General features: G+C 56.0%; 3 protein-coding genes across 3 annotated transcripts in view; all 3 read left to right on the top strand.

Moving 5' to 3' along the window:
* The window catches only part of VOLCADRAFT_121038 (uncharacterized protein), a gene marked incomplete at its 5' end in the record, with an annotated part of 15,320 nt that extends 4,691 nt beyond the window's left edge, over positions 1–10,629 (top strand). The window contains 18 exons of the mRNA XM_002951991.1: positions 318–538; positions 1,651–1,857; positions 1,928–2,017; positions 2,411–2,545; positions 2,818–2,937; positions 3,325–3,699; positions 4,010–4,088; positions 4,573–4,742; positions 5,046–5,282; positions 5,625–5,819; positions 6,304–6,404; positions 6,496–6,643; positions 7,188–7,361; positions 7,779–8,006; positions 8,377–8,633; positions 9,020–9,228; positions 9,573–9,736; positions 10,162–10,629. Of these exons, the coding sequence (XP_002952037.1) occupies positions 318–538; positions 1,651–1,857; positions 1,928–2,017; positions 2,411–2,545; positions 2,818–2,937; positions 3,325–3,699; positions 4,010–4,088; positions 4,573–4,742; positions 5,046–5,282; positions 5,625–5,819; positions 6,304–6,404; positions 6,496–6,643; positions 7,188–7,361; positions 7,779–8,006; positions 8,377–8,633; positions 9,020–9,228; positions 9,573–9,736; positions 10,162–10,389 (3,338 nt within the window). The 3' untranslated portion in view covers positions 10,390–10,629. The remainder of the gene's footprint in view (positions 1–317; positions 539–1,650; positions 1,858–1,927; positions 2,018–2,410; positions 2,546–2,817; positions 2,938–3,324; positions 3,700–4,009; positions 4,089–4,572; positions 4,743–5,045; positions 5,283–5,624; positions 5,820–6,303; positions 6,405–6,495; positions 6,644–7,187; positions 7,362–7,778; positions 8,007–8,376; positions 8,634–9,019; positions 9,229–9,572; positions 9,737–10,161) is intronic.
* VOLCADRAFT_121040 (uncharacterized protein) lies at positions 10,604–17,269 on the top strand (the record flags this gene model as incomplete). Its single annotated transcript, XM_002951992.1, has 16 exons — positions 10,604–10,819; positions 11,019–11,121; positions 11,262–11,379; positions 11,472–11,597; positions 11,700–11,835; positions 12,162–12,310; positions 12,482–12,695; positions 13,260–13,397; positions 13,920–14,078; positions 14,295–14,608; positions 14,874–14,992; positions 15,246–15,426; positions 15,622–15,829; positions 16,515–16,606; positions 16,736–16,851; positions 17,106–17,269. Exons 1-16 carry the CDS (start codon positions 10,781–10,783, stop codon positions 17,267–17,269), a joined length of 2,376 nt encoding a protein of 791 aa, XP_002952038.1. The 5' UTR covers positions 10,604–10,780.
* Positions 17,270–19,201: 1,932 nt separating this feature from the next.
* VOLCADRAFT_105349 (uncharacterized protein) lies at positions 19,202–22,864 on the top strand. The gene is made up of 5 exons (XM_002951993.1): positions 19,202–19,496; positions 19,577–19,711; positions 19,804–19,901; positions 21,327–21,522; positions 22,192–22,864. Exons 1-5 carry the CDS (start codon positions 19,361–19,363, stop codon positions 22,407–22,409), a joined length of 783 nt encoding a protein of 260 aa, XP_002952039.1. The 5' UTR covers positions 19,202–19,360; the 3' UTR covers positions 22,410–22,864.
* The last annotated feature ends 2 nt before the right edge of the window (positions 22,865–22,866 follow it).

Here is a 22,866-nt window from a genome sequence, read left to right on the forward strand (position 1 = left end):
AGTCGTGTAGTGTTATCTTTCAACATGATGCAAGACGAACGATGGTGAACGAACTCTATTCGATCAGTGTTTGAGAGATTGTGGTGTGCGCGTGTTGCGGCATTCCCCACGGCGTTTGCACGAAGTAAACTGTAACTCTTCGGGGGGGGTCTGGGGGGGGCGGAGCCCCCCCCAGCGCCTTACAGATTCGGAATACTTATATTCCCGCGACTAAAAACCTATTCCTCCGTTCGGACTGGAAAATTCACCGGCAAAATTGAAAAGAAAAACACTGACACGCACCCTTGCTGTCACGGCCTGACTGTTTCTCTCTTCAGAGGAGGAGCGTCAGCGGCGGATTGCGGAGATGATGGGCAACGCGGAGGAGCACGAGGCACAGCGCAGACGGCGGCTGGATGCGGCGGCGGCAGCGGACGCTGCGGAGGAGGACAGCCAGCGCCTCGTGAACCAGGCCCATGCGGCACGTGGCAGCGATGCCTTCCGCGACGCCGCCTCCCGGGACGTGTACTCCAAGCTGCAGGGCTCCCTGGAGGCTCGAGTAAGCAGCCGCAGGCACTTCAGTTCGCGGTAGCTTGGCTTAGCGGACAGCATGGCGGCAGGGCGGTAGAGCTATTTTGGGAAGATGGTTACAAGCTTTGCGGGGGTTGTCGCCACTTGGGAACCACGGAGTTATGGATAAGCCGAGGGCGTCGTAGGCTTGGAGTGACTTAGAAAAACAGTATTGAGATCGCATCCCGGCGCGCGTTTTTCCTGAATTAAATGAATGACGTCACAGTAGGTTTGAACTGATGACCGGTGCAGCCCGCCCACTGGATTGTTGTACTTCACCGCGCCGTTGTTTTGCCACCTGCGGCTGTACCCTTTCGCGTCTTGTGGTTATCGAACCTGGTTCCTGAACACACTTCCGCTTGTTTTGCTTGGTTATGTCGTTCAAGGTGAGGGGTGAGGTCCTAGCCTACTTCTCAGCTAGGTTCATGCTGTGTGTTTTCGTATGGCAGCCCATTTGTGAAGTTAGCAGAAGGAGTGAACGCACCATACACTTACGGAAAGCACGGGGCACGGACCGTTGGTGTGAGGTTGTTCCTGTGAATTCGTTGCAGATGGGGAGGTAGTGGAGGTCCCCTGCCGGTTGAAATGGGCCACGATTTCTGTAAAGCCGGAACCGGCCTCTGTACAAACTACAGGTCGGTCCTATCGGCGAGGTTAGTCCCGATTAACGATTGTGGAAACAAGCGGCCTTCCCGTATGCTGTTATGGCTTCTGAAGGATGGAAGTCATTGACAGGCCCATTTTTGAGCCAGGGTGTGCCAAGTTCGGCAATTCCAACGATGGAATATCGGAGAAAGGCCTTACTCCGGACGCGCATCGTTATGGTCTAATGCGATGCGTTCCTTGGTCATCCTAGGTATAAACTAAGGTTAGTTCTGTATATATGCACCAACTTTTAGGCAGAAACTGAAGATTCACGGACGGGAAAGGGCGTCGTACCATTAACCGCATACGGTTAGGGCTTTCAACCGTGCTGCCAAAGTGCGCGGAAGTAAGGTTGCATCTTTAGCGTCAAGTGCTAGCTTTATAATGCTACTTGCGTATCAGAAGGCGTTCTTGTCGTAGCACATTGCATTGTTTGGCAACCTCTTGTCCATGTAGACGACTAAGAGTGACGCAATCTGGGAGGATAGGATGGCATTCGAGTTTGTGGCAGCTTTAAATGAGCAAAAATTTACCGATGCTGTCAAGACTGTGGACGTGGCAATTGCATCCTGTCGGCCCGAAGACAAGGATGCTTTGGCGCAGCTGCTCGTCAACAGAGGTTACTGTCAACAAAAACTTCAGCTGTACAGAAAGGCTCTCAAGGTTTGTGCGGCATGCGTTGCAGATCTTGTCACGGCAATCGAAACATCATCAGTTTGTATCTTTCATATAGGACTACGATGCTGCGCTCGAAGCAATACCGCGGTTTCCTCTTGCCTTGTACCGCAAAGGGCAAGTCCTGGCCGCACAGAAGAAGCTGGAGGTGGGTTCACCAGAGCCCCAAGGGCTGTCACGTCGAAAAGGAGCCGGCCTTTACCTGTTGCCAAAACCCCTAACAGGATGCACGCGCGGTATGGAATGAGGCGCTTCAGGCGTGCAGCCCACGAAGCGACGTGCAACTCGTCCTCGATATAAGCGCAGCGCTTCGCAACCCTACCGGCGTAAAGGCAAGTTCGCAGCGTCCGTTTCTGACCCTTTTCCCCGCTGGATATCCAGCTTTGGTATGGCCCTTTGTGCACGTCGCGTTTGCGAGCCGGTCCTGCTGGTTGGCGGTCGTACGAAAAGCGTTTCCGACCCGTAGCACCTCCTCCGAGCCTCCCTTGGGGCATGGGCTTCCGTGCCTCCCGCGGTTTCGCCGCTCTGTGTCTCCGCACAGGTGGGGCTCGAAGCGGCGGCGAACCGCTACCCCTTGCAGCCCTCTGCGGGAGGGAGGGCACTGTTTGGCTTGCAAGTCGTGACCATCTTCCTGATCGCCACATTACTTGTCGGACAGTATCAGCTGCTGCAGCAGGTAACCAAACAGCACGCACCAGCATCTTCCCGCCATGCCCGGCCGCCGAATCCCCCGTGCTCGCGTTTTCACTGAACCTGAGGCAATGGTTCCCCCCTAAAAGGCCCTGGTTATTGCATTCTTCCTAATCATTTCGAAGATCCTGCAGTCTTCGGGTGTTAGCAGCTGATGTTGGTATGTCCGGCTCCGCGGCCGCTCAGATACGCTGCACACACACACACACACACACATGTAGGCCCGCCCTTCCCACACGTCTTCCCAAATGCTGACAGGCCGGTTTGAGCGCTGTCATAGGGTCCGTCACGCCCGAACCGCTGGTGTCCTCCAGCAAGGGGCCAGCAGCTGCGGACGATGCACATGTCACGAAGCCTTTTTCCCAGACAAACGGACAGGTGCGCCTTCGTTTAAAATTGGTCAGGGTTAATCCGCAGTGCGCGGGTTTCACCAGGAATGCCAGCGGCTTAGCTACTCGCAGTCACGTACAGTTGCGCATGGTGCGCTCTCTCGCTTAGCATGCCGCCGCCAAGGGGATACATGGGACTGCCCTCTCGATTTCTTGCATAAGGCCTCGGAACATTCCGGAGTATGTTCTGAGGCGGCCGCCGCGCAATGGTCTTGGCCGCGAGACCACGGATGGTGTGAGCCGAAAGATGATGGACCGCCTATGCGGTCAGCGCCAGCTTGCCGGAAGCAGCTGCAAAGTCAAAACCTGGCGCCAGCACGCCCAAACTGCTCAAACTGCTGAGCTGCTTTTTGCGGCTTGCTTGTCGATGTCCCAGGTAGCTGCGACGGGGCTCGCCAGCACGGGCCTAGCAGCCGGCGCAGCGAACGGTGCAGTAACAAGTGCGTCTTCCGCCGCTTCGCCGGCGGCAACAGCCGATGGCAGCGACGGTTCAAAAGCTTCACCGCAGCATCAGCAGCCGGCGAAGCCAAGTGGGGCTCCTGTACAGCAGCCGGCAGCGGGCGCCAGCGGGTGGTCACAAGCTGCGGTCAGTAACGGAGCGTCAGAAGATGGGGAATGCGAGGTCGTGGACTGCGTAGCGCAGCAGCAAGCGGCCCGTGGCCGGGGCACAGCGGCGGCGGCGGCAGCATCCCAGACGGACGTGCAGACTGCCTTAAACAACTCCCTGGCTATTCAGATGGCAGTGACACAGGTAAGGTGCGGACTGGAGCAGCATGGGTTGGTGGTGTGGGTACATCTGGCACACAGCGTATGTTCCAGCGTGGAAATGCGCTGCGGTGTGACGACAAACGGAAAGGGAGTAGCGTTTCTCTCTCTCTCTCTCGCTCCCCCTTTATTTCTCTCCGCTGTCGGTGCGTTGCGGTGCCATCACCGCGCGCCGTTGTGGATATAAGGCGACAGGCTCGTCGTCGCAATCTACGTGACCGGGTGGCTACATGGCTATGATTGCATCATCGTTGCTGCTGCACATCTGTACGTGCTGTTTATCTGCACGTGCGCAGATAAACAGCGGCAATATTGTGGAGGCAGAGGCCATACTAGACAAGGTCATTGCGGCAACGCCGCGGGAGCTCGGGGCTCGTGTGGCGAGAGGCACTGCACGAGCGTTGCGGAGGGACTTGAAAGGCAAGCACGGGCGTAATACCCATGCATGGACGACTTCATGGGAAGGGGGGCACCGAGGACTTGCTCAGGCTTACCTCCAAGCACATTGGCACTTTCCCAATGGCACCGAAGGCGTGATAGAAGAGGAAGACGGCCGTGCTGAACCGATGCCCGGCTCAGGGAAATGCTTGGAACATATCCTTCTGACCACGCACAGCACATCGCCGGATTGCGGCTAGAGGAAACATAAATGTCTATTGAGGCTGCATGCAATAGTGCGCTCCGAAGCCCTGACCCGCACGCATCTGGGTCGCGCGAGTCTGTGTGTCGATGTTGACCGTCGTCTCTTTCATTTCCGACGCGAGCGCTGTGTACAGGAGGTGCGACCTGGCACCCAGTCTCGCATATTGTTTTGAAGTGCGCCGAAGCTCGCATCCCCTCCTAATGGTCCAACACGCAGGTGCGGTGGAGGACTTCAATGTGGCCATTGAGGTGGAGCCTCGGTACGCGGACAGCTGGAAACGCCGCGGCCAAGCTCGCTCCGCCCTAGGCGACCACGAGGGCGCGCTGACGGACCTCCAGAAAGCCATTGACCTGGCGCCGCTGTTCGGAGGCGCGGATTCAGCGTCGGTGAGCCGCCAGAAGGTTTGGGACTCAGGGTCACGTACGTTGTACGCGATTGAGGCGGCGCCTAAGATGTTGCTCTTGTGAGAGACCATGATCGTTAGCCGCGAGAGGGCTGTCAGCAGGTTCATCACGCTTGGAGGGTGCGAGGGTGCATCTCTCTATCGGTGTAGGCCCGGATCCCGCAGTCCTGGGATGTTGGACTGTGCACCCTAATGGTACAACATCTGATGCAACAGGCCATGTGAGTGAGCTCCTAAATCTGGTAGGCACAGGTGGTGACAGGTAGTTTTTCCAACCTGCGTGCAGAGCCGAGCCGAATGCTGGATGGAGAAGGGCATGATCTATCAGAAGATGCGCGACTACCGGAGGGCGTGCCGTGAGTTGCAGCAGGCCGTGAAGCTGGACCCAACCAATTCCCAGGCCTGGAACGTGTTGGGCCTGTGCTCTACGAGCCAGGGCGACATCCGAGACGGCGTGCGGGCGTACGAGAAGGCGGTGGAGCTCAACCCTCGACTAAAGGAAGCCTGGGTTAATATGGGCCAGGTATGTGACGGCTGTGAGTGTGGCTGTACGTACCTGTATATTGCTACAGGCTGCTGTCTAGGTGGCGTCAGATGGATAGTTGCGTTGTCATGGTTACCGCTGTCTGCCTCCGCAGCTGGCAGCTTCCTATATTTGCATTAACCACCTTGCTAGCATGCTCGTAGCATTACACAATCGCCAGTTTGCGAGCTAGTACCAGGTACCAGTACACAGCATCAGCGTGTGTGAATGGCGTTATTCCGAGCAGCGACTGTGTGAGACGGTGCCGTCGTGATGCGCCCTTGGCGCGCCGACCCACTTGCCCTACTTGGGTGCCCTATGACCCCGCGCGCCCTGCTACAGGCCCTGAAGGAGGAAGGCCGCACCAAGGAAGCGGAGCGGGTGCTGCTCAAGGCGCTGACTCTGGACGCGCCCGACCAGCCCTCCGTGCACGTGCTGCGGGTGCTGGCGCAGATGAAGCAGCAAAAGGGCGAGCATGCGGCGGCCATCAAGCTGCTCGACCGCGCCATCCCGGTAGCGGAGGCCAAGGACGAGCAGGTGCGGGGTTGTGCGTTGCGTTTCACGGAGCGGCGCTGGATGAGCTGGGTACCTGCCAATCGGTGTACGTGTCATTTGTCTACGGGTGTGTTCCTGGTGGCTGGGTCAGCATTAGGTCCAATTGTGGAAGTTGTGCGTGTGTGTGTGTGCATGTATACGTGTGGGAGTGAGGCTACAGCGTCATGGTGTGGCTATGGCCGTCCAATGCTGCAGGTAAGGTGCCACTGCAGCGGCAGGGACAGCGCTGTTGCGCTTGCAGGTCGTTTGCCAAGAGCAGACCATGTTCAAGCGTTGCGTCCGTGGCAATACTCGCGATCTTACCTTCAAGGCGCTCCACCAAAAAAGATTGACCTTGCTTTTGCTGGGCAGCTGCATGGCCCGCATATGAGCCCCACCACAGCTCACGGTGTGGCCTGCACGTGCCCTGCCAGCTTGTATCTACAGGCATAGGGGCTTAGCTTCCTGCGGTGTTGTGCTTTCACAGGTAATCGAATTGCTGTACTTGCGGGCCATCTGCCACCACGCGTTGGGCGCTATTCGCGAAGCCGTTCGGGACTACGAGGAGTGCCTCAACTACGTGCCTAGGTGAGTGGGAGCCCGCCATGCTGCGCTGTGTTCTCCATGTGTACTCGATTTGCTCGTCCGTCAATTCCCCACAAAATAACTTGCCATACAGGAACACTCATGTCACGCCATCGGAGGAAGCGCGACAGTTCCAGTTCCTGTCTTTCTATCAGAAAGACCTGGCGCTTTACACTTACCACTCGCTGGACCGCAAGGCCGTGGACTTCTGCCCTGACTCCGAGCTGCCGGCCGTGTTTAAGGTACACCGACCAGACCAGTCCAGAGTTTGCCTCCTGGTTAAGAATATGCGAATGTGGGGTATGCTTTTGGGTGGCTTTGCGCACGTAACACGGCTACATGCGGGGCCGCTCCGACTATTGCGACGCGCGCATGGAGAAGTTCTTGCGGTTCATATGGAGAATTCGGGCGGGTATGTCATTTGTGCAGTAATACGGTCGTTCCGAATGTACGTGAAAAGGAAGCGACGGGCCATCAAGCCTACAAACCGTCGTTGTTCCGGTCCTGTCCTTGGAGACACTGCGAGGCAACCAACCCGCAGAACCCAGATCCGGTTTTGCATGTACCGCTGTGCGGTATGGCAAATAGAACACGGTTAGGAGCTTCAGCCCAGGACGCATACCGGTCCTCTGCACGCACCTGCAGCTTACAAAACCAACATGACCCGAAAGTTCGGTGAGGCTCAAGAAGCACCATCACCAATGCATCGGCGTCCCACTCAAATAGCAGCTGCGGGGCCGTTCCTTTGTATTGACATCGTATGTACCGGCCCCGCCGCCGCCGCAGGAGCTGTGGTGCAAGAAGGGCCCGCCCACCTCGGAGCTAATCGCCCACTACCCGCAGTACCCGCCGTTGCCCTTGTCGCCGCCCCCGCTGCCTTCGCCTCCGGATGCGGAGCGGGTGCGGCAGCTGACGGTACTCGCCGACAAGTTGGGTGTGTTGCTGCAAAACAACCACCAGGTGAGGTTATGGCCGTTAACCCACGGTTGGACTGGTCGTTGACTCGTTGGTAGCTGGACAGGGGTTGGACCTGGCCATCTTTTCGTTTGAAGCAGTGCTTCGCCGCAGCCCGCCCGGAGTACGTCTTCACGTGAAGTGACGTGAAGTGACGTGTAGGGACGCCTGTCGGGTGTTAGGGACTTCGCACAGCACTGCCGGTCGCAGCCCTATGTTTTCGTGTGGACAAAGTCTCGAAGCCTGTTAATTGCGAGCGGCGTAGGTAGGTAGCTAAACAGTACCAGCCCGCGTCAAGGACTCCAGGGCGGCCGCTAGCGTACTGGCTGCTTGGCGCCCTTGATATCCCAACACATCTGCAGTCGATCTAACCTACGTCCTGTTATGTTTTTTTCCGCACGCTCTTACATCCTTCCATCCCAGGGCTTCCTATTTAATGTGCGCCAGCAGCGCGCCGCGGGCTATGCAGCGATTGAGCTGGGCCAGGCGATGTTGGAGGTAGTCGCTGCACGCCGGGCTGGGCGTCAGCATTGGGTGCGCAGTGAGGGGAGCAGCGGCCAAGCGGGCAGCGCGGGGCGGCACCTCTTCGGATGGCGAGATGCCATGGACATCGTGGTCAAATGGAGGCAGCTGTGCGAGCCGAACGACCAGGTGGGGCTGCGGACCGCGATCACCACCGGGAGAGCTGAAGGCAGGCTGCTCTCTCGGCCCCTGTGGACTATGTCCGTGGCCACGTCGTGCCGTTCATTGCATCTCATGGATGTCATGTTGTTAATGGCACTTCGGGAACGCGTTGCGAAGCGGTCACGTTTGTCCACTCTGCTTCTTTCCGCTCCCTGGCTCCTGAGTAGGCTGGTGCTTCATGATACGCTGTGGTAACCCCTCAGGCGGCAAACCGTCACCGCCATCATCTCCATGTCCACACATGCGCGTCATGCATCGGTCATGTCTCCGCACGTACACAAATTAGATAGGCGTACCGACATGTTCAAACTTTTTGACGTTTTCCTTTGTTTTGCAGGTCGTGTGGGTGGACCTGCTTACTCGCCGGGAGTTCGAGCAGGGCTTCGGCTCCCACACGCCCATGTTTAGCGGCCAGACCAAGTGCGTGCGCTACTACATGAACTTTGCGCGCGCTCTGGACCTTCAGCGGGAGGTGCTGCTTCGCGAGGGCCACGCCTTCGACGCCAACAACCGGACCATTCCCCTGGGCAGTGAGTCCCAGCGGGAGGCCATCCGTGTGGCGCGTACCGCCGAAGACATGTACCAGGTCATCCAGTGAGTCACTGGATAAAGGTTCACGGGTACGCTCCTAGATCCTAGGGGACCCTGAAAGGTCTCAGCTGCGGCCAGGAGAGTACACAACGGAGCTGCATGAGCCCGAGCCCGGCTGGTGGTGCGGGGAGACTTGCACCTTGCAAACATGAGAAAATTGAGAAGCGCCTAACCGAGGGATGCCTTAGATATGTCATGTAGGAAGGGTTCGAAGGAGGGTTATAAAGGGAGATTGTAGGACTTGGATTGGGCCAGCGGTTGGGGTTACACGTCTGTGTGTGTGTGTGTGTGGTGTTGGGAATGTCTCAAGCACCTACACATGCAGTTCCCCCACAATCCTACCCGGCTTTCTGCTGACGTTGCGGCGCGCTCCTGGCCTGCTCCCGTAGGCAGGACAGCTGGGTGGTGGTACCCATCCACAGCGTGGCGCGGCAGGAGCACATGCTGGAGGGCACGCGGCTTACGTTGGTGCGGGTACCTAACCAGCCCGACGCCTACGAGTTCTCCATCCGGACGCCTGTGACGCCGCCGCGCTGGAAGGACTTCGATGCGGAGCTGGAGGCGGCGTTCGATGCCGTCTTGCAAGCGTTAGCGGATGGTAAGCGGACGGAACGCTGGAAACGGAAGGGTGAGGGTCGGCTGATTGTATTGGATGCTGAAAGGACTGTCGATGGAGATCAGAACTGCAGGGGGCAGTCTGCCTGGAAACCTACAGACGCTTATCCTTGACAGATGTGTGGAAAAGGCGGGTGGGTTCGCGGTGCAAGCGTTCTTAAGCCAGCCGTACAGCATTTGTCGATTTCTCTGCAGTCTTGCTATGAAGCTAGGGGGCTTGGTCTTTAGTACCTTGCTTGAATCTCACCCTAAAGTGGAGCCCTGACGGATTTCTCTCTCGGCGGTCCTCCCTGCCTATGTGTATGGATGTGTGGGGCCCTTATGTAGAGGATCTCCCCAAGCTGGCTCAGCGCATCCTGACCTACTGCTACTACTGGTACAACTTCATGCCGCTGGCGCGTGGCACGGCGGCGGTGGGCTACACCACCATGCTCAGCATGTTCTGGGCCGCGGGAATGCCAGTAACGGCTGCTATCCCCAAGGACTACCAGGTATATGCGTTTCCCACTCAGGGTTCTGGGTCATGTTCTGTGTGCCCGCTGCAGACGCGTCTTAAACGAACTGGGCCATCGAAAGCTTGTCATACCCGAATGTTGCACAGAACAGTGTCGCCGGTAATTAGATGTTGCAGTGCAGTGCTCACACAGAGGGTTGAATGAGTAGCGGTGTGCCACGAGGCGTCAGGCACCGCCGAGAGCAAAAAATGACATCAGTCAACAGGACGCGCCGAATAGGCCCAGAGTGCGGATTAGGCCTCGGGGCTTCGCGAAGCAGCACCAAACGGCAAACTCGCCGGCATAGAAAGCGAGATGTCTACCGCAGTGTGCGGCATCGGCGCGATTGGGAGCTTTATTTGGTGCAGGAGGAGATGTACAGTAAATGCACTGCTTTTCCTGCAATGTTCTCGTAATTGCAGGTGGACTGGGAGGCGATTCTGGCTCAGCATCCTGACCAGTTCATCGCTTCTGTCGGGGTGTGGCTGTACCCACCACAAGCACGGGGTCTGCCGGCAGATGCGGAAGCAGATGGCGGCAAGGATGCCTTCCCACCCATCATCACTTTGCCGAAGGTGTCAGAAGTGCTGGGCACGATCCGCCACCGCCTCATTGGCCTGAACGGCGAGGGCGCTAAGCGTTTCGTGTAGGCCCTCGCAGAGGCAGTTCCACGTTAGGGTTTTGTAATTGTAGGTTATAGATAATATCGTTCGGTGCATGGTAGCTGCTGTGAGGCTCTTTGGATTAACTATTTCCCGCAGGATGCTCATATCAGTTACGAAAATGTACGATGGAAAACGGTACCGGTATCTGGACGGGCACTCTACGGTGGCTATACCACACCTCGTTTATTATTACGTTCAGCATATTGTAATTCATATAAACTGGCGTAGCATGCGGGCTCTCTTGGTATTCTTTGAGGAAGTCTAAGACTTTCTGCGCTTCCACTGCCTTGCGCAGACATTAAGTGTATTCCCTCTGAACCGAAAACCGCTCAACATAATTCCAAATTATAGGATTAATAAGCTCTGAGCTTTGAACATGGCTTGCTGTGGGGATGACGACGCGGACACCAAGGAGGTGCGTGAAGGTCCGGTTTGCCATGATGTATTGCTTTTGACACAAAGGAAGGATATGGACTTGACAAATGCTGCGTATTATACCCCATAGCTGCCTGAATGGTGTAGCAACCGTGGCCAGGACAAGGGTAAATGTTTCTTTGGGGATGTTCAGCCAGTAAAGACATTCCAGGAATTCATTGCTTGTTAATTACCCACAGGGGTTTGTCGTCAAGCGGCGCTGTCGCGACGTCTTGTGCTTACTTCTATTTATTGCCTTCTGGGCCGGAATGTTCGTCATATGCGGCTTTGCTTTCAAAGAAGGTAAAACAAAAAAGGGCATTTGGATGCGTGGGCTTGGATTTGCAACGAATGGGACAATAAGTTTTAAGTTTTCGCTCGGCTGGCGCCTGGCTTATGCAAATTGGCTTCCTGAGCCGTTAAATTTCCGTGCGCGACTGTAGGGGAACCAAACCGTGTCCTTTACGGTGTTGACTCGTTCGGTATGACCTGCGGGTCCAAGAATAAAATCTTCAACGTCACGTTTGACTTTTCCGACGCCAAGAATTTGTACTGGCTGAAGTAAGTTGTCCCCGGGAGATTTGGACAATTTGCCTGACCTGGACGCCTCCCACAAGTTCCTAACCCCAACACTCCGATTCCCCATACTCCAGCCCACTTGACCTCCTAAGTATATCGGGCATAAGCTACGCTAAGACGATATGTGCAGCAAGCTGTCCGGGTGCTTCGCAACAATGCTCAGCCGACAACCTCCCTTGCCAGAACGGGGCCAAATTCACGTAAGTGGACATCTTCTGCGCATTTCTAGTTACCAGGTCCATACAGCCCCTCCACGAGGCGAACAGGTGTATGACGTGTCCAACCCATGTCCCCGACGGCAGGTGCCCATACTACCGGTTTGCTGAGGATAACCTGTACGGCCTCATACCAGGGGTTAGCGATGCGGACACTTCGTACTGGAGCGAACTAGCTCTTGTGACAAACATTACAGATTCATCGGCCTCATCGTTCTTATCGGTAGGATGGGAATGAGGTAGGACAAAGGCAGCTGTTGCGTACTGGGCCAGCGGAAGGCCCAAGGAAACAGCAGACCAGGGGCGGCGGTGCTCACCCATAGTGGTGGTTCTGGGAAATGCTTGGAATGCCGATTCCGGCAGGCAATCGGGCATCGCACGTCCTGCCAAGTTTACACCGACTGAACCACATTCCTCAAAAGCCAAACCAGATGTAGAGGAGCAACTCGGACCCGCGAACGCCCTCTCAATCTCTCGCACCACCCTGAGGGCTTCACCTTGATATAGCGCAAAGCGCTTCGCACACTTACCTTTCCATGGCACCTGCAGAAGCTGGATAGCCTCGGCGGTGCGTTCTCAACCCTGGCGGCTCAGCTGCGGGCAAACTTCAGCGGCCTGTACTACCAGACACAATCGCAGTTCCCCGGCAATGGGCCCTGCTATCCAAATTTGTTTGAAACTTCGGGATTCTTCTACAGGTCAGAGCCTTGTGTAGGGGAAAGGGACGAAGCAGCGGCTAGGAGGGGCATGGCCTGCAACGCAATGCAACGTGTAGCACTTTTGCAGCTTCCCTCGCTGGTAATCCTCAACGGTCTACGTCACCCGTGAACGCGACTGGGGCAAACTGACATGCGATTGCGGATGTCCAGGTGTTTTCCAAAATTTCCAGCGAACGTCACCTCCGCCATCACGGCCACGGTGTCCGGAACCATTTCTAAGGCGGTCAAGAGCGATGACGTCAAGAACCTGGTTAAGCACTTTGACAGCTCCAGCCAAAGGTGGGGTCGGTACGTGGGCGACATCAGTCGCGGCATCCTGGTCATCGTCATCGGCGGCCTGGTTGGAAGCCTGGTGCTTTCATTGGTAAGGACGGTGCCCAGCCAGGTTTAAAGCAAAGCCCGGGGTCTGACCTGCCGTAATAGATCGCACATCGTTGAATAGATTGCACATCGGTGTTACTCCGTCGTCGCACAAGATCTTGTGGGTTTTGTTGGTTGGTTTCCTTCCGCTGTGAGGGTAGGGCGTAATGCACGGTGCCTAGGTCGGGCAGTTGGGATACTTTTCTACAGTGGAACAAGCGGCTTACTCGCATCCATGTCCAGGCTTTCGTTTGTGGAAACAACATGATGGGCACTTGCCAAGAACCGCCCCGCGCAAAAAGTGCACCCTTGGCTTCGTTACGCTCACTGTTTGACCGTCTTTGACCTATGTTAAGGCCTCCAGGGATGGGTGGAACGTGGTATGGTGGTGTGTGCATAGATGCGTTTCCCCGCTTCACTCGCTCGTGATTCGTCTTTCCCCCCCGCTTCCTTCCTGGCCACGCAAGAGAATGTTGATGGCTTGCACCGCGGCCCCGCACTCATGTAGCGAGCCAGCGTGCGTTTGGTCCCGTTTCCCTGACCGCGCGCATTCTCTCCGCATTTGCAGGTGTGGCTAGTCGTCCTGCGATATTTGGGAGGAGTCATGGTGTGGCTCGGAATTATCTTCATTAACCTGTGCTGCATCGGCGCGTGCCTGTTCACTTGGGTGAAGGCAGGGTACATTGGCAACAGCGGCGTCGGACAGGTATGGGAGAGTGAGACGCACGTCGGAGAGTGAACAGTCTGGGTAGCGACTAGGCGCTGGGCTGAAAGTCGGCAGTCTGTGATTAATGGCCCAGCTCAATGCCATTGGGCAATAAAGAGCGACCCTTGAGAGTGAGTTTGGAAAGGCGGGGTGCATGGGCCGAATGTATGGGTGGCTGCATCAGGCGAACAATACAAGAGAATGTATGTTGCGTCAGTCTGCGTAGGATTCCTCCTATTATCCCATGGCCCCGGCCTCGGCCCCCTCTTTCCGTCTGGTACACTCTTGCCCTGGCAGCAGCTTCACTCGTTTGTGGTTCGTCTTTCCCCCACTTTCCGTCCCATGGCGCCAACGTTCTCTAACCTTAGCCTTGCATGGTTAGACCATAAACCCGGCCCAACTTTGCCTTGCGATGTGGTTCGATGTATCTCAAAACTAAATCCAAAACCCACCGCGCACCGCTCATCTCTCGACTGTGCTTCAATGCACCGCAATCCTGATATTGGTTTCCCTTGTTGACAGGACATTTTGGACGCGTTACCTGTTGAGATTAGCCCAGCACAAAGCGAAGAACGCACCTGGTTCTGGATTGCAATTGGAGCAAGCATTGTCGCGGGATTTGTGCTGCTAATCACGCTCCTGTGCATCTCGCGCATCAGAATCGCCGTCGCGTGCGTCAAGGTGAGCAGTTCAGATGGCGAAACTGCAGCGAAACAGCGAAAGACCTATTCCCTAGTGCACCATGACCCCGTAGCGCACCACGACGAGCATGTGTTGCCGTAGTCGGTGCACCTGGCAGACGTGCTTTTAGGGGCCTAGGCCGAACACCACAACATGCACCGCCCCGCCATGTAGTTCCCCTTACTGACCCTTCACCACATTTGCGCTCGCTTGCAGGTGGCGAGCCAGGCCGTGGGATCTATGCCCTCCATCATTTTCTTCCCGATCCTGCCGTTCGTCTTGGAGGTCGGCCTCGTCATCTACTGGATCGCGGTAACGGCCCTCATGTACAGCAGCGGGGACCTGACAGCGCATTGCCGCACACAGTCCTCGAAGGAAAGCTTCTCCTTTTCAAAATACACCAACGTCTCCAACTTGATGGACGCGACGACCTTTAACCCATCGAGCGAGCTGTCCAGCAGCTTCAATTACTCGTCATACAGCTTGTCGCCTAACGCCACAATGGGCAATTGCTACACCAATGTAACGACGTGAGTACCCAAGTTAGCCGCACTTGACCTGTGTCACTCGCGCACACAGTGACGTGTGCACTGTTAGCACATCGCATGCCAGTGTTTAGCAAGAGATTGGATTTGGGAAGCCCCTTGAATCAGGGAGAATTTAGGAAGGTCGATGCCTCTGAACGGCCCCGGGGCTGCGCCATGTCGGTATTGCAGCTATTAGGCCTTAAAGTTGAACACGCGTTTGTTTGTTTGTTTGTTGGGCTGACCTCCATATGAACCCTTGATCCCTCAGCGATCAACGCGCGTTCCTCTGTGGCCGTGATCCGAACTGTTACCTCTCCTACGACTGGAACAATCGCCTCAAGTACGCCTTTATTTATCATTTCTTTGGCCTCTTGTGGACAAACCAAGGTGCGTGCTAGGAGTGTTAGTTGGGAAGGTATATCGCAGAATTTTGCGGGAATTCTTCAGCGGGTTTGCCACGGGTAGGTGTGTGTGCTTGGGAGCACGGCCAAGCAGCGCATCGCGGCAGGCTTCCTTGATGCGGTATCCCTCGCACCCTGTGACCAACCCACATGAATAACATGGTACTGTGATCTGGCGCCGTCTTGTGGTATATCGTTCGACATGTATTTGCTGACGTGCTACTTCTCTTTGCTCGCAGTGATTATCGGCTTTGCTTGCGTAACAATTGCCGGGGCCATTGCGCAATATTACTGGAGCCGCGGTGACTCCGCTAACATGTCGGCGTTCCCGGTGTTGGTGGCCCTAAAAAACACCATTATCTACCACATGGGATCCATCTGCTTTGCGGCATGCATTATTGCGATCATCCAGCTCATCAGGTAATTCATAGGCTGGATGTGGTGGGCTGCATTGCTGGGTCGGAAGGGAGGAAGGGAGGAAAGGAGTGGAAAGCATGTTGTACCTCCACTGCAAGGAGGCGGTACATACTTCGTGTCTGGCCCCGGCATTGCTCTTGGGGTATATGGCAAATTACGTCGCATTCCTTTTGGTGTTATCGCGTATCGTTCGTGCAGGTTCCTCTTAGAGTATTTGGATCGCAAGACGAAGGAGATACAGCAACAGAACAAGTTCGCGGAATGGGCGATGTGCTGCGTCAAGTGTTGCATGTGGTGCCTGGAGCAGATTGTCAAATTTATTAATCGTAACGCCTACATCATGATGGCCATCAAGGGCAAGGGATACTGCTGCTCTGCCATCCAGGCCGTAAAGCTTATCGTTTCGGTGAGTCGTGTCAGCTTTGGCGACCTGCAGTATCACTGGATTGACACGTGCGCAGGCCGCGCAAGCAAGGAAGCACCTAACCTAGATATCCATGAATCCTGTTCCAGCGATCCAAAAGGATTGCTGTGCATGACTGCAGCCCACACCGTATTGGCCGGAGGTGTACCCATTTAACTGGCTACGGCCAGAGACACGGCTTTGCACAGCACTGCGAACCGCGGGAACTCAGCCTGTGAACAATGGGGGATCTGGCACTGAGGGTAAAATCGCTCAGGGAGAGTTAGCCGTCCCAGGAAACCACCGCTGTTCGCCCGCCGTCAACCAACACGGACAATCCAGTCCAGCTTGGCAAAGAGGTGTTGATTGCAACCGAGGGGGGAATCATGGACCTTCAGCCGAGTTCTGCTCGGGACGAGAATGCCCGCATTGGCGACCAAATCCTTACTATTACCTGCTATCCAAGGATAGGTTGAGTAGCGAACAACTTCACAATAAAGGAGTCACCAGCGCACTCTTACCTCCAAGGACCGAGGCGAGCTCAGCTAAAGCAACTATCGAACCAGATTGCTCTATTAGCTCAACGGGGGTCCTCACAACTGGCCCTTTTCTCCGCCTTTTGAACTCAAGTCCTGGTCCGACTCTTCTCCTGCCCGCCACTTCTTGACTCACGGGGTTGCCCGTGCAGAACGCACTGCGAATCGCCGTGGTGAACCTGGTCGGCGATTGGCTCATCTTCCTCGGCAAGGTCTCCGTCGCGGCCGCATGTGGCGTCATAGCGTAAGTCGTGCGCGAGCGTCCTTCCTTTTCCTGGGGCTCTGGCTGCTTTGTAATCTCTGTCGGCCTTCCCAGTACCCTGTTAAGACGCGTGTGCGCTTGCCTGCCTTGTGCGCTCGTCCTGATGCGCAGGTACGCCATGACTGAGGCCAAGTATTATAACTCGCCTGAAGAGTTTCCTAACACGTACCTTTACAGCCCCGTCCTGGTCATTGCCATTTCCGTCATCACCGCTTATGCAGTAGCAGGTAATTTCGCCATAATTGGGTCGCGGCCGCTGGGACTACCTCCATGCCGCGTAAGCATCACATAGCCATACGTAACCGCCATACCGGCATCTGTTTCAGTGCTCACCAATGTATGGCTCCTCCCAGGGTTATATAGGTAGTGTGACGGGACACGCTCGCTTGCTTGTTTTTCTCGATCCCGCTGCCGGTGTTCTCCTGGCGCGTTGAGTCAAGCCTACGCCGCATCCGCCGTTCCTGCGGTCCACCTACCGCAGAGATCTTTTTCGCTGTGTTTGAGATGGCCATCGACACTGTCATCCTGGCCTTCTGCGAGGATTGCGACGCCAATGACGGCAACCCCAAGTACGCGCCTGAGCTGCTCATGGACGTCATGGGCGGTCCCAAGGACGAAGAAGCGCAGAAGCCTCAAAAGGCATGAACGTGTACTTTTCATGTCACAAGCATTACGGCATTACAGCCATGCACGCAGGGGGTTACAAAGAGCAGGCCATGGTGTGCCAAGCGGACATCCAGCAGGTTTCAGGGGACGACGTTACAGAGATTGTCAATGTCGAGGTAATGACCTTGTACCGGGATCAGGCAGGCGAGGATGGGGTTCTAGGAGTTGGCCTAAGCCAGTGCCTCTGTGAAGCCTCCCATGCGCCTTGAGAGAGGCTGTGACATGGAACATGGTCTGCAGCTAGGGTAGCACCTTGATCATGAGCGAGGATTTTCTTATTCATCTTTCAAGAGTCGATGGACCGTTAGAACTCCGCATGTAATCAGCTTCTGTGCCTATTATATGCAGATGGGGATCGGTGCTGTTGTACAGCAAGTGATGTTAACGTTGCACCTAGAGCTGTCCACATCGTGTGGTTTGCCCTATGTGATAACCAGTCGCACCCGATGGTCAAATGGGCGCTCGTTCTAAGCATGTTTCGTGTACCACTACTGCCGTGAGCAGGTCGTTGCTATGTGAATCGTGCCCGACTCGTGACCCGGGACTGACGCAAGTTTTCACTGACATGCGGGTTGTGTGCGGACAGTGTACGACCTTGTACATACGTTAACTGACGCAAACATTTGTGTATTTAAGTCGCGCCTGTATGTGTGTGAATATGTGTGTATGTATAAATCTATTGATCGGTACTAGTTCTGAAATCCGGGACCGGGCACATCCTTTGCACCATTTGATGATGCGTGTCCGGTTGTTCAGCGATGGCTGCCACGGCCAGGTGTCGTGAAGCATTTTGGCGCTGCTTATGAATTGGCAGACGGGCAACTGGCTGCGTGTGGACTTGCCCGCTATTGGGCAACTGCCTATGTGTAAACGCCAGTGTGATCATGACATGCCATGAGCGAACCCGCTGACAGGCGCTTGCAGTCCAGGAGTTACCCCGGCCCAACCCCGATCCGCAAAATTGGATACGCCTTTCGTGGCGAGCCGTCAGTCGTGCAGTATGCAAAATACATTACGTCTGGTGATTTGGAGGTTGAGGGCAAGATGCTGTAGGCAACCCTTGCGAGAGAGTACAAATAATGGCCATGCGGCTGTTCAGCAGTATTCCTGACAAGATTGGGGATGCGATCCCACTGCTACAGCTCTCGCGGCCACGTTCAGTGTGAGGTGAGGTACAGCATGCCCGAGGCGCATGGGGATGAGACGTATGTGAGATAGGGGCTGCTGTACTCTTATATGATTTGCATGTGATCTGTCTGGATGGATGACCACTTGGCGTGGATTGGCAACTGCGGCCCGAACGCGTAGCTCCACGAGCTTGTACGGCCCAAACAGGCCGAACGCGTTCGCGACCTACCGCTTGCAGCGTACGGCATATGGCGGGTTGCCATTCGCGTGCGCCATTTCACGCGATGGCTAAACAGGGTCGTTGTTTCAAGAATTATAGCGTTAACCACGAAAAATGCTAAATTTTACAGAACAAGGTCCGCAGTAACAGAAATTGGCCCATTCACGTACCCGCAAGTTGGAGTGTGCAAATGCGTGCAAAGGGAGAAGTTACATGGAGGTGCAATCTGCTGTATTGTATACGACTGACAAGGTTGGCAACCCGCAGTTGGCGGTTAATATCGGGTGCTTAACTGTTGGTTTTTGGCGCATGGCGTTCATCATATATGGCGCGTTGTCATTATCCAACGTTTTTGCCGATTTGTTATCGCCCGAGCTTTCGTTCAAACTTCCGAACTTCTGGTTGTCGGGTATGATGATCTGGGCCTTACGGTCTCTTGCGGCCTTGGAAACAGTATGATTCATGACCTTTATTCACGTGTAATGTTCTCCCTCCCAACTGTAGCACCTTGGGATTCACACTCTGAGTGCGTGCTGGTAACGATATCAGTGCTGACAGATAGAAACCCGCATGTATATACAGAAAGATCGATGAACATATGCCAGCACATCTAGGTATTTTAAATTGCTGAGCTACGATTTGCAGCCCGACGCGAGGCCTACATTTCAGTTGGCCGGAAGTGCAAGGCTGTACAGAAGAAACCCAGGGCTAGAAATCCCTTAATGAAAAGGAAAGATGCGGCGGTTGGGGCGCTAGGGCTTGGTGGATATGCGAGCGACGATGAAGACGATGATTATAGCCAGGAGCCTGGGCCTGAGGACAATACGGAGGATCAATCTAATGGCGACCATGGTCCAGGTAGCTACTTCTGGCGACGCCAGCTGGACAGACGTCAAAACTTCCTGGGTGCTGGCCTACCTCCCAAGATGCCCGCGCAGGCGTGCTTTTGCCGAATTACCGGAGTCGAGAGTCTCTGGACCTCAATGGCCTTGAAGATGAAGCATTAGCTGAGGAGCGGCGTCGGTCCCCAGAGACAGCCGAGACCTCGGGTGCTGACGGCGGAGGTGACGAAGGTGAGCAGCGGGTCCTTGCTCCCAGGGGCCAGAGGGGCCCGCCCCAGCCGCACGTCTGCAGTCATCTTAGCTAACCGACTGGGGCCTCGCAGGGTACGGCACCGGGCGATTGGATCCGGATAACCCTTTGAACAGGCTCCCCCCTGAGCTTCGGGATCCGCTGCCGACGACCTGCCCCGAAGAGCTGCAGGTACGTCGCCGCCACGTACCTGCTACCGGTCAGCGCCCACCCGGCCCCACCCTCCCAACCTCCCTACCTCGGGTGGTGAACCTCGGCTGCGACCCATAGCTGTGGGTCAAAACGTTGCAGAGGGAATCAGCTGCAAGTTCGCACATGTTCAGTTGACGATGACTAAATGTGTTGCGCAATTGTGCGAATAGATCTTCTGTTTGTCTGTCGGTTGAGTTGCTCGGCGGAGTTGGATGGCGCGTTGACAGCTTGTTGCCACGGCGGTCGGACGCTGATGTAATGGTGACGACTTGTAGTGAGCACCACACCAGCTGGTGTGTGTGTGGGGGGGGGAGCTGTGTGTCACATCACTCTCTGAGCCCTTGGGCCGGTAGCAGCGCAGTGGTGATGTCGATCTCGGCTGGCGGCTGTGTGCACCTGCAGCCCCGTCTTCACGTGATGGCAGGTAGGGTTACATGACGTGTATCAGGGCCTGGAGAGTGACGAAGGGAAGGAAAGGATGGGGGGACCCTGGGCTCGCCGCACAGCAGTTGCACCAGACGCTTGCGGCAGTCGTCGCCTCCCCGTTGAGTGACATGATCGCCATTCTGTACAGCTAAGGAGAACCCTGGGCAGCGAAGTAAGCGAGGGAAAGCCCAGCTACTATGAGAGTTCCCGCGCAGATATTCACTTCCGGGGTGTGCGTCCCCAGCCCCTCTCCGTCCAGGCTTAACCCTCTTGCCAATCTCTTTCGAACTACGTGATTTTGCTTCCAGAGGCTTCTGGGGGGAGCCCGCGTTTCCAAGGCGCCTGTTTGGGGAAGGGTAGACAGGAGGGCGACTGGGTTGGGTTCGTACGACGACGCCAACATGAAGAGAACAGATTTATCTACTTGGGGTTCTTGAGCACCAGACCGGCCCATACGGTGAACCCAGACGGCGACACCGTCACCACACGGATGGTTGCCACGCAGTGCCGGCGAGGCCTCCCCTACCCTCTCCTCTGCACGTGTGCACGACCCAGCGGGGTATCGTCCTGGCGGCCTCCTAGCCATGCTGCTGTCTGAGGCGCCGATTGGGACGGAACTTGCGCTGCACACCACCGTCTTGTAAAACTCGTCAAACCCGAACCTCCTGTTCCCACTGGCAGAGTATGGCCATTGGCGCCAAACCAGCGTCTTTGTCGTCAGGAAAAGCGCTGTTCACTGTTAGGCTTTCGTTTCCTTTTGCTGGGTTTGCGTTTACTTTTTACGTCTTCGTTGCACCTTTGTAGGGAGTGCAACCCGAGGCGTAACACACGTACATACGCGCTTTCAAAATCTCCTCCCTCCCTGTTCGCTCAAATCCTTCGCAGCACCACCTTCATAACACCGTTCTGTCCCTCCTCCTCTCCCCCGCTCGCCTTTCCCTGGCCCTTCCCTCTCCCCCTCGACCCGAAATTCCCCAGGCGCGCTTCAGCCAGTACTTGGACAAGCTGCGCTCCAAGGGCATCTCGCTGACGGACTCGATCACGCACCGCAAGGATTTCCGCAACCCGGACTTTCTGCAGAAGCTGGTGGACCATTTCCATGTGCAGGAGCACGGCAGCGCCTTTCCGCCCGACGTGTTCGACCCGGATAGCCTGCCGCCGGAGGATATCATAGGTGAGGAAGGAAAGGAGAGGTAGGGGGGAGCCGGGATGCGCGGTGCAAATGATGTGCCAGGCATGAGTTTCGGCCCCATCACCAGTTTGCAAAAGCCAAGGGAGCGGGAGAACTACTAGACTTTTCGTGAATGCGCTGTTGTGCACTGGACGTTTCCTGTATGTGCATGGGAGGCATTTGAAGGCTTGACCCGGAGCATTGCATTGCGTATCGTTAGTTTCCCCGCAGTACCGGGTCTTTTGGTTGAAGGGGGGGAGGGGAGGAAAAGGGTCCTGGCCGGATTTGGTGTGCGTTGTGGGGCTGGGGGGCTTATACTTTGGTGCATTCTACCGGCAGACGCAAGTCGACACAGGGGGAAGCTGTCTCGATGCATCGGTGGGAAAGCCACTGACATGGGCGGGGGCACGGCAGAGTATTTTGCAAAAGTGGTATCCCGCCACAACCCGCTTACCCAAACCTTTTGCGCACAGATGAGCCAGTCAGCTATACAACGAACCCGCAATGCTTTCCAGCAGCCGCAATCACACGCCGGACTTGGCCCCGGCCTGGCCACCATCCCCACGCTTACCCTGCTTGCAGGATAAAACCAACTCTTTCACCCTGCCTCCCGTCCAAGGGCTTCCCCCGGCTCCGCCCTTTGACTTCGACCCCTTCCTACCCCGCCTGCAGACCAACTCATCAAGGCACTGGAGCGGGAGCAGGAGCGCCGGGCGCGGTTGCGGGAGCAGCAGTCGGCCGCTGGCACCGCCCGGATAGACTTCACCAAGGCCACCGGGCAGTTTGGCCACATCCCCGCATCCAATAGCGCCACCAACCTGGCCATGGCACAACAGGCGGCGGCCTTCGCCCAGGCGGCGGTTGCCAGGGTGGTGGGAAGTAAGCGCTGATTACAACGAAACATAAACACAACGAATATTGGCACAGACGTGAATTCTCACACGCTCGCGCTTGTTTGTGTTCGTGTTTGGATGGCCTCACTCTTAAACTCTAAACTACGTGCGCACAGCAAGACTTCCTGGCTTCGGGAGAGGGTTGTGAGAGGCTGAGTAGGGCCTTTTGCCTTGGACGATACTGTATTGCATTCACGTCTTGGTAGTTGATGCGCGTCAGTGGGCTTTCCTGTGTGACTGTGCCTCGTTGCTGGTGCGTGCGCTTTGCGATGTAGCACGGCGTGTTGTTGGCGGCGGAGACCCACCGTACTCGTTTGGTTGCATCGATTAAGGAAAGTTCGCCCACATGGCTAATGAAGAGCTACATAGTAATCGAGGGTAATGGAGGTTGTCGGGAATCCTTTCCCTGAATGGTAAGACACAATGTGCCTGCTGCAAGGTTCAACACCCGCAA

This window comes from Volvox carteri (assembly GCF_000143455.1).
Source record: "Volvox carteri f. nagariensis unplaced genomic scaffold VOLCAscaffold_27, whole genome shotgun sequence".
Taxonomy (NCBI): Eukaryota; Viridiplantae; Chlorophyta; class Chlorophyceae; order Chlamydomonadales; family Volvocaceae; genus Volvox; species Volvox carteri.